Source organism: Eurypyga helias, unplaced genomic scaffold (assembly GCF_000690775.1).
Source record: "Eurypyga helias isolate BGI_N326 unplaced genomic scaffold, ASM69077v1 scaffold899, whole genome shotgun sequence".
Taxonomy (NCBI): Eukaryota; Metazoa; Chordata; class Aves; order Eurypygiformes; family Eurypygidae; genus Eurypyga; species Eurypyga helias.
Window position 1 is genome coordinate 1 of NW_010273762.1, and position 15,756 is coordinate 15,756.

General features: G+C 41.7%; 1 protein-coding gene across 1 annotated transcript; it reads left to right on the forward strand.

Moving 5' to 3' along the window:
- The first annotated feature begins 3,567 nt into the window (after window positions 1-3,567).
- On the forward strand, window positions 3,568-15,649 carry TMPRSS2 (transmembrane protease, serine 2). Its single transcript, XM_010159571.1, has 13 exons — window positions 3,568-3,582; window positions 4,409-4,604; window positions 4,924-5,007; window positions 6,440-6,559; window positions 7,354-7,483; window positions 8,589-8,699; window positions 9,554-9,597; window positions 10,538-10,712; window positions 12,344-12,519; window positions 13,530-13,625; window positions 14,484-14,626; window positions 15,205-15,357; window positions 15,547-15,649. The coding sequence occupies exons 1-13, from the start codon at window positions 3,568-3,570 to the stop codon at window positions 15,556-15,558; spliced, it is 1,455 nt and encodes a 484-aa protein (XP_010157873.1). The 3' UTR covers window positions 15,559-15,649.
- The last annotated feature ends 107 nt before the right edge of the window (window positions 15,650-15,756 follow it).

Consider the following 15,756-nt stretch of genomic DNA (forward strand, 5'->3'; position numbering starts at 1 on the left):
AACCAGAGTGAGTCAGGGAGGAAGAATAGTAATGGCGACTGGACCCCCTCCTCGTCTCTGCCCCGAGCATGACGTACTATGGATATGAAATACCTTTTTGGCCAGTTTTTGTCAGGTGTCTGAACTCTATGTCCCAGCACTCTCTGTAGCGAGACCGCGAGAGCTGGGAACGCAGCTGCAGTATCAGAAGCGGAGAAAAGACCTTGAAACTGGTACAGACATTCCTCAGTGCCAGCTAAGAACTTATCAGTGCTGCTCCCTGCATCCAGGAACACAGCTTTCTAGCAGCCACAGTAAAGAGATTTAACCCTTTTCCTGGTTGAACCCAGCACATGGCTCTTGCTTAGTGAATTATAAAGGAGTTGTGACCTGCTGCTGCTGTAAGGAGGCAAAAGCAGAGGTTCACCTTTGCCCAGCAGTAGTGAGGTGAGTGGCTTATGAAGATGTGGTGGTGAGGACCACTTACAGCTGAGCTGCACAACCCTGTGCTTGATGCTTTTCCTGTCCAGGGGACAGAGTAGCTGTCACTGTGGTAGGGAGGAGGACAAGCCTTTGGGGAACTAATAGTCTAGGAAGTCTATATTCAATTAAGTATGTTATCAAATGAAGCACAGACCAACTCTGCTCCAATATAAAGAATTAATTTGCAGAAATACATAGAAAACTAAAAAAACCTATTTGATTAAATTTGTTTTGAATTAATCTATTATTTTATTTTCTTTTCATTCTGACAACTTTTATTGGAAAAAATTATATATTTTTAAAATCTTAATGGCTCATGACAGACCTTTAATTATAACACTCCTAAGGCATATGTGGGAAGAAGCCAAGATATTTCAAGTAATAGCTGTGAGGCAGTACATTTCACTGTATTCATCAGTATACTATACCTGTGATGGCTGTAACTTTTACACTCTTACCTCCTGTCATTAGAAACAGTAGTGCTGTTTCTCTACTTTTAGAGTTGTGAAACAAAAGCACACTCTATTTTGGACCTTCTGTGTTCCTGGAGGTCTGAATGCTGGTTCTGCTCCATCCATTTTTTGAAATTTTTTGAAATTCAAGGGCCTATGAGTGACCGGTCCCTTTCATTATTTGCGTATACTTTTTCCAAAGCTAGTAGGTGTTAGCAAGCTGACCTGCAAGGCTCTGGCTACCTGGGCCCTGTCTGTTATATCTTCAAGCCTGTTGGAGGGGGGCAAGTTCCATTTCTCTTTCCTTGCCTGGGGATGTTTGTGCACTTTGACTCTACCAGCTCACTTTAAAGGACTCTTGAGATTTGTTTTTTCAGAGGTACCCAGTAAAGTACCATTATAGCTTGGCAGACATCAGGGGGAATGACTGTCAGTGGCAGGGAAGGATAGTTGTGTGTTCCCACTAAACTCTTCTGCGCCAGAGTGGGTTTATGATACTTTTATGTGGGACCTATTTAAATCTGTCTGATGTGTGAGGTGAGTTGGAGGGTGAAGTATTGGACTGAGATAAAGAAGAGACCAATCTCTTCTAGCTCTATAGTTGTTGCGATGGGGAGTGTTTGACAGGTCAGTTTGTTTCCGTGACCCAGCTTCCTTATCTGTGAAGTTGCTGCAGTACCCTTGGTGTATTTGTAAAACATTTTGAAGTGTCAGTGATGCGTGTTTAAGAAAACTAGATTTTATCATTATTGGTTGCTTCACATCAATTTCGACCTTAAATGTTTGCAAACTATCAGGAGCCCAATGGTTTTAGTTTAATCTGTTTTTAATACGCTGACAAATGTGTATGTGTAATACCATGGAAATCTATATGGATGTGTATGTGTAATACCATGGAAATCTATTCCCTGGGTTTTGTGTTGTGATAATGGAAAACTGTTATTAATCAGAAGCTGGATGGGAAATAGATTAACAAGAAATAAATTGGGAGTGATGGTTGAAACCCAGCTAAGCAACAGAGGTGTTTCCCCCCCATTAAAAACAGCCCCAACAAAAAACCCCAAACAAACAAAAAGGTGAGGAAGACTGTCATCTGCCAATTTACAAAGCCTTTAGTCATAGTACCTGTTGGTTTACCCCAGTCACCACCTAGTGTTCTGTCTGCTAACACTAAGCTCTCTTAATAATTTTTTTTCCCCCCTCTTCAGGGAAAAAGGAAAAAAATCTCCCTGCAACTTGTTACTTGTCCTCAAAGTCTGGGCAGAGCTACACTTCCTGACCCTGCTGTGAAGACCTGGGTAAGAATGGATGCCACATAAAGCCTGAAGCCTTAGTCACCAATCTGATGGACTTACTGTAAGTAGGAGTAAGACTCCTTCACCTGTCTGCCCCACAAATAAGAATTCAACAGTGCATTATTATGTACTTTTTTTGCTAGCACTAATAAGCAAATACCAGAATCAGCCTTCCTAAACTGTCACAAAGTATTGGCATGCATGTGGTGCCAAGCTGCCGTTGAAATCTGCTTCAAAGGCATCTGCAGTTTGTTTTTGGGGGAGATGACACCTTGGTACAGGTTCTAAAATGTAGTCTTACACTTAGGGCTGAATTATGCCGTGTCTTAATGCAACTGCTCTTTATAGTTATGGCTTTCAACGGGGATCATGACAGTGTGCCTATGTGCAGGGTACTACTCTGCAAGCTGAAGAAAGGCATTTCTCAGTGTGCGACTGAGGCACTCCCTGGGCATTTTTTCACGTAGAGTAACATTATGAGAGGACTCAATAGATTAAATTATTTATTGAAATGATTGCTTGTGGAGATGTATAACTGCCTATTTTAGAACTATGACAACAAACGTGTTTCTGGCATCTTTGCTAATCTGTAGTTTTACTTAATGTTAATGTTTAACTTTAAAATAAACTGCTATATGCTTGAAACATTGGATGTAGCTCCTATCTTTTACTTCATTTGAAAAACTTTAGTGTTGATATGGCATATTGTTTCCCTGCTGTGCTTCTTTCCTTGTTTTTGGTGCGGTGGCTAGAATGCACAACCAAGAAACCAACTGTTTGTGATGCGGAAGAGTGAAAAATACGTAGCTTGTGGGGCTGCTAGCGGTGGCGTTACCAAATGAGTTAGTTGAATTTCTATTTCCTGATGCTTTGTTCATGTTCTCGTTTCTGTGTCATAAACCTCAGAGCGATACATGAGTAAGTGTTGAGAGAAGCAGGAGGACCTGAACTTGGTACTGACACCATGTGGGTTGTTGCCAGGATATTCTTTAACTCTCATTCTGTCAGCGAGAGTGAGCACTAACTTAATCTTCTCGGTTTGTGTGGCGCTCGTGCTAATGAATAGTTGCCACTGTATAATCCTCAAGGTTGTATTGAGAGGCTATTGAGATCCGATTTCATGCTGCACCTTAATTTGTACCTTCTCTTGAAATACTTCCGTATTCCCCACCCCCCGCTCCAGATTTGGTGTTCTTCCAAAGGAAAAAATGACAAGAAATGTGAACAAAGTTTCTGGCTGTGATTGTTTTCTGTGTTGTTGGGTTTTTTTAATTTTTTGTTGTTTTTTTTAATTAAATATAGGTTCACACATTACTTCCAAACACTTGAATTGTTTCGGTACTGGTGACAAAGGAAAGATGACCTCTACTGTAGTAAGTAAACAAATATGAAAAATACTACTTTTTTTTAATGAGGTTTTATTTTTTTACAAGTAACAGCCTATTGAGTGATGTCCTGGTTAGCAAGTCTTTTAATGTAGAGTATTTGTTGTGTTTTCTTTTCAGCAAAAAGAAAGGGCTATACTGTGAGGCAGGTGTAAGAGGCTTGAATTAGCTAGCGTTTCAAGGGCTCGGATACTCCTGGGCGAGATTTGTGCTTTTGAAGCTTATTTTGGAGGGATAGATTGGAATGGTTTCTAACTAGTTCTTAAAGCTCTTCCAGGATAAATATTCCACAACCTGTTGTTGTAGGCCAGTGCGTTTCAGAAAGAGCTTAGGTATACCTGGTGTTGGCACAGGACAAAATGGGGCAGTAAACATTTATCCCAGACCTGGACAACTGCACACACAAAGGCTGTTACTTGTCAGCATTTCTTTCAGTGACTGTACTGGCTAAAACTGTCCTTGCTGCTTATTTCTACCCTGTCAGATGTTCCAGTGCAATGGTTTGTGTGGCCATCTGGAGGGCTGGGCTCAAGAATCTTTCTTAGGTTGAGTTACTTTGGATCAGGAAACTGATCTTGTCATACGCATTCCAGTCTCACTTTGTTCTTTTTATTATTCAAAGTGCAAGGTATTAGGCATGTACTGAAAACTTCTTGCTCTGTGTAAATTGGAGTTGTCTAGTATGTGTATGCATGCATGGTGTAGTTCTGCATTGGCATGTAAATAGCATCTGAAACTTATTTTGCTCTAATTTCAGTCTTGCCTCTTGCTTTTAATTTTCTCCTGTTTCCTTCCCCTCAACCTTATCATTTAGGGTCCACCGCCATACTATGAAAATCATGGCTTTCAGCCAGAAAACATCTATTCTGCCAGGCAGCCAGTAGGTGCTAACCCCTATCCACAGTACTACTCAACACATGTTCCGTCAGTGCCAAGCTATGTCCCAAGGGTTGCTACCCATCAGTCAACTAGGCCAGTAGCACGTTCATCTGGGAGAACATGTTCATCAAGTAAGTTTTTTGCTAGGTTTTCTTCCAATTTTAGACTTAAGGTCTTCCAAAGTAAGATAACAAAATGAAAGGGATCTTCCTTGCCTTTGAACTCCTGTATCGAAGGAGCCGCCTCCCAGTGGACGAAGAAGTAATAGCTGGCTGGGACGCTGGTGTAAGTGTACTGGAACCTGGGTGATTTGGGGGAAGGGTGGTGGAATGGAGAAAAGTTTGTCTGCCAAAAAATGTCTGGTTTTAATGTCAAGGAAATAGTTCAGGTGGCTGGAAATTGCCTTATTTGGGAACCTAATTTCTCTTTCTCTCCTTGCTTTCATTTCAGGTGTAAAGAAAACCATAGTCATTATATTATCCATTTTACTAGTCATTTGTTGTGCAATTGCTGCTTTCTTCATCTGGTATTTTGGTAAGAATTTTTTTTTTTTTTTGATCCTGAAAGAAAAAAATGTATTCAACTTTTCAAGTTAGAAATATACATTCTTATCTTCCATTTTGGGCTGAATTAAAGACAGGGAAGTCTTTGTTACCTATCTTCTGAGAGATGAAATAATATTACTTCCTAATAGCTCAGTTTTGATTGTATTTTCTTTTTTTTTACTTTCTTTGTAATGAACAGTGCTGCTGTCATTTTCCTCTACTTTCATCAAGTAAATATGTTTTTGATGTTAAGTGATGTCATCAGCTTTTTGATTCTTCTGGAGTGGTTTATTCAGGTGGCTTCTCTGGAAAGCTCCAGTCTATCTGTCAAAAGCTGGTGCAGTGTAACTGTACAGTGCTGTAGCTGTTAGTAAAGGGTAGTTTGACCTCTTGCAAGGGTTTTTGCACTGGCAGATAGCTGGACTTGACCGTGTGTGGCCAACACATTCTGTGGTGCATTTCATTAGGCAAGCCTCTGCTGTGCATCCTCTCTGAAATGGAAATCTGTTCCAGATTTCAACTTCACTCAATTTCAAGTGAAGGAAGGAGATTGAAGTAAACTTGTATACCTTAACTGCAAGAGTGTAAAGGGTCAAGATATGTTTCATTTTGGTAAAATGGGATCTGTCTTGGAGCAGAAGTAATTCATGCCCATTTATTTGTTTCTGCGAGGCTTCTGCTTTGAAAGTGAGTTAATGTATGAGCCCAGCCTGTCTCACCACTGTACACCGTACCACAGATGATGTATTTCCCTTGGAGGTTATCCCTGACTGAGGTGACAGAGCTCTGAAGCTGGTCTAGGGTAATTATGTTTCAGCTTAGGTGAAGTTTTGTTTTCTAATATCTTAATTTCCCTTTCAATGAAAGCCACTTTTCAAAGGGAACTTAAAAAACCCCAGTTTGCAATGTGTTTAGAAGACTCCTTTCTGTTCTGTACAGGAAAAGAAGGGAGAAGAGAATTGAGTTAATTTAAAATTGTTAGGATGACACTTTGTGTTCTTAGGGGTTGTTTTTTGCTCATTTTGATATATACAGGGTGAATGTAAACTTGTTTTAAATGGCAGTGAAAGCCAAAGGATGTAATTGGAGTAATTGCTTTCTTCCTCCTTTTCTGTTTATAAGTGTTATGCTTTGTCTGTGTAAAGCTGACTCCTTTTAGACAACTTAATGGTGCTTGCTTATTCAGGGGAGGCAGTGGACAAAATCCAATCAGTTGCATCAGTGACTTAATCTGACAAGCAATGTAAAATAGTGAGCAATACATCTGTTGTGTCAAACTAGGTCTCCTCCCATCTCTGAGTTTAAGAGCTCTTTCTGATGTTTTGCTCTATCAAAGTGGAATACTCCTTAAGATGAGAGTTGGCAGTAGTCGCCTGAGGCAAAGGTGATGTTCTAATAGCTATGTTGCTCTCTCCCTGCAGTAGAGAATCGTTGTCTCGGCTCCTTAATAGAGTGTGGATCCTCAGGAGTGTGCATGCCGCCCTCCCAGTGGTGCGATGGAGTGAGCCACTGCCCCAACGGCGAGGACGAAACCCGGTGTGGTGAGTGCCAGCAGTCAAGGCAGGGGGCCTTCAGCCAACTGTAAGAGTTTGTGAGCAACTTGCATTGCCCAAAGCTTGCCTAAGTTACAACAGGGACGTTTTAGCCCTGTTATATCTCTAAAATGATTTAGAATGTTTGAGTGCTTGGAAGCCTGTATCTAGATAGCTGGTTTCCGGTCTGATTGAAAAGCTGAAACAGATGACTGGCTCAGGTTTGAGCTGGCTTAACTTAAATCTTTTCTTTTAAATATTACCTTTTAATTTGAATGGGATTTGTGCAAAGCTGAATGTCATGTTGTCTCTGGAATGAACAGTCGTCATTGACTCCTTATTAGAACTTCAGGTGATAACATCAATCTGGTGGTCATCAGACAGGCTTGTCTTATTCCACATATTTTGCATTTGTCATTCTCCCAATAATGCTTCAACTACTTCATAACTCTCTTGCGTAAGAAAGCAAAAAGAATTAAGTCATTGCGATACTTTTGTCTACTTGATATTTAGTCAGAATTTGAGTAGAAGGCAGCATTAAATTAACACCGGTTCATACATACAAGCAAATATTATGGGTAACAATGTTTTTAAGTAGAGAAAGAGCAGTAATATTGAATCATAGAATGGTTGGGGTTGGGAGGGACCTTAAAGACCATCCAGTTCCAACCCCCCTGCCATGGGCAGGGACACCTTCCACTAGACCAGATTGTTCAAAGTCCCATCCAGCCTGGCCTTGAACACTGTAGCACATGGTGTTCTTAGTTTCTTTTTTTTTTTTTTCCTTCTTCCTTTTCTGGCAGTTAGACTTTTTGGACCAAACTTTATCCTGGAAGTTTATTCACCTGTCAGCAAATCCTGGTATCCTGTTTGTCAAGATGGCTGGAATGATGATTATGGGAGGACTGCATGCAAAGACCTGGGCTACAATGTGTAAGCTAACCTCTGTCACCCTTTGCACCTACGTAGAAAAATTAAAATTCACTCTTGCCATTTTTAAGAATGCGTGTCTGAAACAAAAAGCAGTTGGCAATCTGATTCTTGTGAACCCAAGTGGATCTGATTTTAACGATGGTAGCTGCTAAAGGTTCCAAATGAAATGTTGCTCCAGCAAGTAACGGGGTCTGGCACACATGTAGGAGTTGCTTAGTGGGGTCACTTGTATCCAATATGTTCACTTACAACCATCTTCCAGAGCTTGCTCCAGATTAATGTAAATGCTCTATAACGTCCCATCTGACAACCTGTCATCACCAGTGTTACACGGAAAGCCTTATTATTCTGAGGACACAAGTAACACCAGCTCATGTGGAAGATCCCATAAACAGTGGTGGCACTGAGTGCGGCCCATGTTCTCCCCACGTAACTCTGTAGCCTAAATTCTTCGGTGGTTGAAATACTTGATGTTGCCCCTCTTTGATATAGTTGGCAAATACTGTCTTCTGTTGTGTGTGGAGTAATGGAGTGAGCTTATTGCCCAGGCAGGCAGAACCTGTGTGTGCCCACACTGTGTCGTAGGGCTCTGAATTTAGGTCTCTGAACCAGCAGTGACCCCAGTACTTCCAGCTCCAGTAAGACAGCCCAGCAGCAACTACACAGAGCTGGTCCTCAGCTAGGAAGCCTGGCAGAACCTGCTACCTCTCTAGTGCCTCAGAAACATGGCTGTCACAGCCTGTTTGACTTGGACTGTGCTCTGCTGTATAAGTGTACTGGCAAAGGATTCTCTTCATCTTGCCAGGGCTTTCATGAGGCTGAAGACTCAGACCGTGCATGCATATTAGATAAAACAATATTATTTTAATCTAGTTACTGTTTGATGGGAAATGGAACTTGATAAATATTTAATGAGTCTGAGTCTCTGACACTGCACTACATCACTGTAGTACATGACATGTACACGACACTGTACTACATGGGCTTCTATGTTTAATTAAAAAGAAATATCACATTTTTAGGGTCATGTCAGAAGCTCAAGTTTATTGTTACTTGTTTGAAAACTGAAACTACTGGGTATCATAATGGACTTTCTGTTTTGCAGAGATACGTATTACTATAGCCGAGGGGTAGCACCTGAAGTCAGCTTTAAAAGCTACATGAAGCTGAACACAAGTGCTGGGAATACAGATTTGTACAAAAAGCTGTATAGCAGGTACATTTGTTTAATACAAACTCCTTTCCTTTTGTCAGGGGTCTTTTTAGTTGTTGTGAGAGGTGTATCTTCTGATTGTAGCGTAATGCAAGCACATCTTTCAGTGGGGATTGTTAGAGGGAAAAAGACTTTGATTTTAATGTTTGCAGCAACTGCTCTCCCTTCTTTTTAAAAACACAGATGCCGTTTTTCCATCCTTCTCCTCTGTTAAAAGAGAAGATGCCCCACCCTGTTCCTTCTCTGCTGTCTAGAAGGTTGCCATGTCAAAGATAGCTTTTGTCACCACGCAGAAACCCCTGTTGCTGGTTAAAGAGCCTCAGAAAACTATCAACTATAACGCATTCACAGCAGCAGGCACAGCATTTTTTTTCCAGACACATGAACACACAGCATGCAAAATCCATCTTTCATTGTGGAAAGTATCATTTTTATTCTCACTAGACAACTCCAAAGTGTCTAGTTTCTGAACCTGTAGACTGCAGTGCCTGCAGAGTTCCCATGGCTCCCTTGTTCAAGTTCTTCTACAACTACCTCATAAGTCGGCTCAACTTTTCCTCATGCTGTTCTTCATCTGGCCCCTCAGGAGGCTTACAGACCTTTTGTACTGGCGACTGCGGTCTTCCACATGACAGTTTTGGTGAAAGCAAGTAATAGTGGAGGCCAGGTTGCTGGTAGGGTAGCTGGAGAGAGTGAAGAAAGTACGCGATCCTGAGCGGGAAGAGGAGGGTGAAAGCAGAGCGTGTAGCTGGGAAGGGTAGGCAGCAGCCGGAAGGTAAACCTTTCCCACTATTTCTTTTGCTGTGTGCCTGAAGTCCTGTGTTGTTTTTTATTTTTCTTTTTAATTTCTACTGCAGTGATTCCTGTGCATCAGGAAGTGTGGTTTCTCTGCGCTGCATAGGTGAGTGACTGTTTCTCAAACTTCATGCTTTTGAAGTGCTCTGGCTGGGAAATCCTTTTGAATCTGCATAAATAATTGCCATCTTTTGATGGGCAGATGATGCAACTCTGGTTCCCAAGTCTTAAACAGTGCAGTTCAAGGAGCAGGGTGGGAGAGGAAACAAGGAGGATGTTGGATCCCTGGTTGCTTTTGTCGTTGCCACCACTGCTTCCTTTAAATGACATGCCTTCGGCGAAGCTCCATAGCCCTTGGCCGGCAGCCCTGGTGGGACGTCTGTGGTGCATCCGCTCTCCAACATGCAGCCATTGGGTGGGTAGTGCGTTCCTGGCCATGAAGGCTGCTGTGAGGTGGCTCCTGGATATTGTCTGTTGTGTTGCACAACACAGAGGTGTGTCTGCAGCACTCTCAGGAGATCCTTGAATACCACGCTCAAAGGTGTTTGTGGTGAACCGTGTGGCAGCAGCTACCAAATATTCACCTTGACATCTGCGATGTGAAGAGGGTCTAGGCTATGGGAGACTCGGGATCTCAGTGTCCAGGGCAGGGGCCTGAGCTGCCACATATCTACCAAAAGAAGGTAGACTTAGATTGGACATCAGGAAGAAATTCTTCACAGAGGGGGTGGTGAGGCACTGGAACAGGTTGCCCAGAGAAGCTGTGGATGCCCCATTCCTGGAAGTGTTCAAGGCCAGGCTGGATGAGGCTTTGAGCAACCTGGTCTAGTGGAAGGTCTCCCTGCCTATGGCAGGGGGGTTGGAACTAGATGATCTTTAAGGTCGCTTCCAACCCAAACCATTCTGGGATTCTATGAATGCCAGCAGTGCAGAGGTCAGACATGGCCTGTGCTCCCCTCTGCTAGTGAAGCCTGAGCTGCAGAAGCCATCCTTCAGACCAGCTTGCTCTTTGACTAACACCTCTGTGTGTGTAACTCACTCCTTAGAGTGCGGCCTGTCCACCAAAAGCGTGAACATCATGAACAGAATCGTGGGTGGCAGCGGGGCAGTGCTGGGGCAGTGGCCATGGCAGGTCAGCCTCCATGTGCAGGGCATCCATGTCTGCGGGGGCTCCATCATCACCCGCCAGTGGATTGTGACAGCGGCACACTGCGTGGAAGGGTGAGTATCGCTGGAGCGACCAGCTCGCTTGTTCCTCTCTCAGATGGTGAGTTTTCTTACTTCTGACTGAGGTGCACAAACTTACTTAATCTCCCAACTTTCTGCTTTAAAACTGACTTAAATACCGTTCTTCCCTCCTGCCTTGGTGCTAGGTACAGTATTTTGTCTATGTAGCAGTAGGTTTTGCAAGTATTAAGGGAAAATATGTTCTGGAGGAGGCTGGCTGCCGATCATCTGTCTGCTTTCTATAGAAAGAAAAGTCATAGTTTACTTGTTAAACGTGGAAGTTAAATTGGATGGTGGTATTGGGCATAGATACCCATCCAACTTAAGAGGTAAACCTAAGACACCAAACTTAATACCACAGTCTAGTGATTTCATGACGATGTTGAATTGCACTGTAAGGAAAAACAAAGAAAAGGGACAAAAAAAATCCCAAACCCTCAAATACCTCACAACTGTAGATACAATCAATTTAAAGATTCCTTTACTATTTATTTCCTTGTATATTCTTGCTACAGGGTAGTTAAGCCCAAGTCAGCATTAAATGTAGATTTATACCTATCCAAGGAGCACTTTACGTAGGTATCAACAGGAAAAATAGCTGGTGCTTTGTACATTTTTAACCTATAAAGGACAGTTGAGGGTGTTGTGGTACCTTGTGTACAGTGGCAGAATATGTTTAAACGGTGGCTGCTTCTGTAGGAGGGAAAAACCACTAAGCACAAACATTTTAACGGTTGGTTGGCTGGATCGCAGTTTGAGGCTAAGCCAAGGAAAATTAACTTTGTCCTTAACCTTGAGAAAGGAATGCAAATGTTTATTTTTATGTGATGATCTTTACCCCTCCTTTGTTTTCTGATTGAGCTCTGTAGTATGCAAAAACTTTAGGAACAGCAACCAAGCTGTAGCTGGCACAAAATTGGTTGTCGGTCTTGATGTTTTGATTTTTTGTTTGTTTGTTTGTTTTTGTTTAAATTGAGGGGTAATCGCTTGCAAGCAGTGCTGCCTTGGTGGTTGTCATGGAGGGAGCTTCAACACTTGTGGGAAGTCTTCTACTAAGCATTTGTAAACTGTGCTGGAGCACAAGAGACTACTTAAATTACATCTGGTGCACATGCTTAGCATTTAAAAGCAAACCACCAAAAGCAAGTAACGTTCACACCCCACCTACATTTTCAGGATAGTAAAATTCCTTCACTAACTCATGTTTTCACTAATTCTGGCTTCTGCGGCCCTTGTGTGCTCTGAATAGTACACACGAGTGATACTGCTGACATGTGAGACCTCAGAAACAACTGCCTGATCCCCCAGCCACAGAACTCAATGGACTTCAGTGTTCTAGTCTCAGACTATAATTTGCTGTGCTGAGTGACTAAGGGATAGACAGTGGTACTTAACACATTCCAATGATTATTTTTTAAAGGATATATGTATGAAAGTAGAGTCAAGCTTTCCTGAAGTTAGATGTCTTGCAATTTCTTTACCTTATTCATCAGAAAGGGTAGTCAAATGTGTGTGAATTCTTTGCCACACGTGCATCTGACTACTGTTTCTGAAGACAAGTCACAAATTGTGACCTTCAAAAAATTATCAGAGGCAGGCCTTCTGACCTTTCTTTTTTTCTGTAGAAGATTTTCTGACCCGTACAACTGGAGGGTTTATGCTGGGATTCTGAATCAGAATGAGATGCTCTTAAGAAATGGATACAGAGTGCAACAGATAATTTCCCATCCGGATTATGATACAGATTCTAAAGACAATGATGTTGCCCTTATGAAGTTAGAGACACCGCTGCGTTTTACTGGTATGTATTCTGTTCTTCTCCAGGCAAAAATCCAATGGCAGTGAGCACATCTTTTAAAACTACTCAAGTTCATCAAGAAATCCTTCTAGATACTTATGGGAAGAACACAAAATGTGGGTAGAGACACCTTAGAGACAGAGACAGGGTAGAGGCAGAGAGCACACCCTCTGATTTCCTAAGTAGGATTTATTTAAATCCAGTATATGGTAGGGGAGTTTGGGCTCATCTCAATAATGTACTTACACCCCAGAGTGCTGTACAGTGCTTAAACATTGCCACACCTATATGTGCGCTCAGGATGTAGCAGTGGAGCAACTGACTAACCCCTAAAACAAATTACATCAAATAAAAACTGGGGGGGAGCGGGAAAAACCAGCCCCAAAAACAAACGTACAAGTTCGTTTCTTAAAAGTAGATGTAGGTTGTTTGTAAGCAAGAGCAAAAAATAGAGTACAAACCATTATTTAATTTTGAGGTACTTTTTGTGTACAGGTACTTTTTATGTTTCAGTGCATCAGTTTAAAGCTCCTAGAAGTACTCTGGAGGGGCTTTTCTACTTTTCTGCTGCTGAGAGCAGGTTGTCTGTTTACCAGGTTTTTGTGTTTCACACTTCCTGTATATAGGCATTGATTCCTGCTTGCCTTTGTGATTACTTTCAGCAGGGTTTTGCAAAGAGAATCCAGAGAGGTAGTTGTCAGACCTTTTTTTTCTTTGTCCTCTGCTGATCAGAAGAGATGGTGTTAATTCTTCTGGTTAGCCTGATGAATTGAGCTAGAACTGTGCTTATTGCTCACTTTGAGGTGAAGATTAGGTAGCCACCTGGGAAAGGGCAGCTGATAAGCTTTCTGCTGCTGCCTGCATTGCAACAGGCAATCTTGCAGGGAAGGTAAAATACAGAGAAAACGTATATCCTATTTAAGGGGTGGTCATGGTGAGATATTTTATATGCACTTATTTTGGATTTTGACTGGGCATCTGGCTTTACAGATGTTACTGTGTTTGCTTTATAGATGTGATACAGCCAGTTTGTCTGCCTAATCCAGGAATGATGTTCCAACCTAATCAGCAGTGCTGGATATCTGGGTGGGGAGCAGAGTACCAAGGAGGTAAAGAGTGGCTCTGGAATATTTTGGTCTTCTATGTAAACCAGTCCTCCTCAGCCTACAAATAACTGTTGGATGGCTGATTGGGCAGTTTGAGACAGATCTGTTGATACTATGGACTGTAAAATAGATGAAAAAATAGCGTATTTACACCGGGCATTCTGTCTCAAAGTGACTTGTGAAGTGTTGCATTCAGCAGACTGCAAAGGAGCCTCAAACCAGCCCTGGGGGCCAGAAATATTTACACAGGAAATGATGTTGTGCCCCTGTTAGCGGGGTAGCCTCTCTTCTAACAAGGATAGCTGCATGCCAAGCCAGTCCTCTGTGGGAAAGGGCAGGAGCTTGTCCTTTCCACCACCTCAAGCTAAAATAGCATGGTGCACGTAAATTTGTAAGAAATGGAAAGGGAAGAAAGGTTTCTTTCTGTATGAGAAGGTACTGGGTGGGGAGGGGGGTGTTGGGGCAAGCTGGACCCTAAACATGGGAGTTGCTGGCAGCTTGTGCTGGACCATGAAACTTTGAAGAGGTCCTCTTCGCCTTTTGCAGACTTCATGTGCTTTTAACAGTCCTGTGGTTAACACACTTGGTCTGGGGCTGGAGTAGGCAGGTAGGTGCCGTGTTGTCTTGCTCTACACTACACTGACAGCAAAGCAGCTAACTCACTGACCTTTTGGGATGGAGTTTTAATGTCATAGTTGTCTCTGTGTGATGGACCGTACAACTTAAACATCCATCCTGGTATTTCTATTAAGCTTATTTCTTCTGCAGTGCTAGCTGTTGGGATTTGTACTAGCAACATAATATGATTCTTGTTCTAATTTTGTCTTTGTATGTGTGTTTTTGCGCATGTTTCACTTCTAGGTAAAACGTCAAATAATTTGAATTATGTTATGGTGCCCTTAATAGAACGTTCTAGGTGTAATTCTGTCTATATCTATAATGGCATGATTTTGCCGACAATGATCTGTGCTGGATATCTAGCAGGAGGAATTGATTCCTGTCAGGTAATTATTTCTAATTAACACCTAGTAATGATCCAATTATTGTTTGTGGTCTTTCTAGTAGGTTTTTCTTAATCATCTATTAATTGCAAATATATCTTTTGGGGGGGAAAAAAGAAGCAACACTTTGGGCTTGTAGTTTCTGTTGTAGTGCATCCCTTTAAATGGAAGAGCTTTTGTTTCTTCTTCTGAATGACTGCCAGCACAGAGTTCTCGTTAAATACCCAAAGAGGGTGAGGCAGTGTTTTTTTTTTTTTTTTAACGCTTCACAGATGTTTTGCTATCTGGTACTTGAAGGTGAATGAATGCTTTTTCATAATTGCAGCAATACCCTAGCATTATGCTTGTGAACATGAATGTCAATAACGCCAATCTCATTTATTGCTTTGGGCAAACAGTTTTCATCCCTATGCAAGCAGTCATCATTTAATACTGTAATTGCCATCACTTTTTTTTTTAGTGACTGCCTTAAAATGGTGGTTAGCTTTTTTTTTTAATACTTAACCTGTACTCCTGAAGTGACATGGATTGTGTCTTTCCTGATAGCCAGTTCGCTAATTCTGTGCTTGTATTTTGTGCAGGGTGACAGTGGAGGTCCGCTAGTAACTAATAAAAACTCTGTGTGGTGGCTGGTTGGAGATACCAGCTGGGGAACTGGCTGTGCTAGTCCCAACAGACCTGGAGTGTATGGGAATATGACTGTGTTTACAGATTGGATTTATAAGAATATGCAGGTAAAATATTTGATGGGTATTTTTAATAATTTTAAATGTCCCAAATCCTGAAACTTGATTTTATTGATAAAAATAAATAAACGTGACTTGTCTGCTAATGAAGCTATTCTGTTGAGAAACATCCAAGTAATTGATAAGAGAGTCTGTGAGCAGAACTTGAACCTTTGTGTTTTGTTTTGTTTTAAACAGGCAAACCGATGACAATGCTGCCTGTCCTTGCTGATCGATGTTTCTGAGAACAAGAATATGTGAAGCCATGGGTGCCTGGGATATTTATTCACTTTGCAAATGATTATTTTTTAAAATTTCTCTTTGAATTTTCTTTTTTTAAAAATAACATGAAGGATTGCACACTTGGTTCTGTGCTGGCTGCAGTGACTGATCTTAATCAGTGAAGGA

What these genes read in the sequence shown, in the direction of transcription:
- TMPRSS2 (XM_010159571.1), top strand. An exon ending in TTTCTTCATCTGGTATTTTG is followed by an intron (nt 5,008 to 6,439) that starts GTAAGAATTTTT and finishes CTCTCCCTGCAG; the next exon opens with TAGAGAATCGTTGTCTCGGC. An exon ending in GAGGAATTGATTCCTGTCAG is followed by an intron (nt 14,627 to 15,204) that starts GTAATTATTTCT and finishes TATTTTGTGCAG; the next exon opens with GGTGACAGTGGAGGTCCGCT.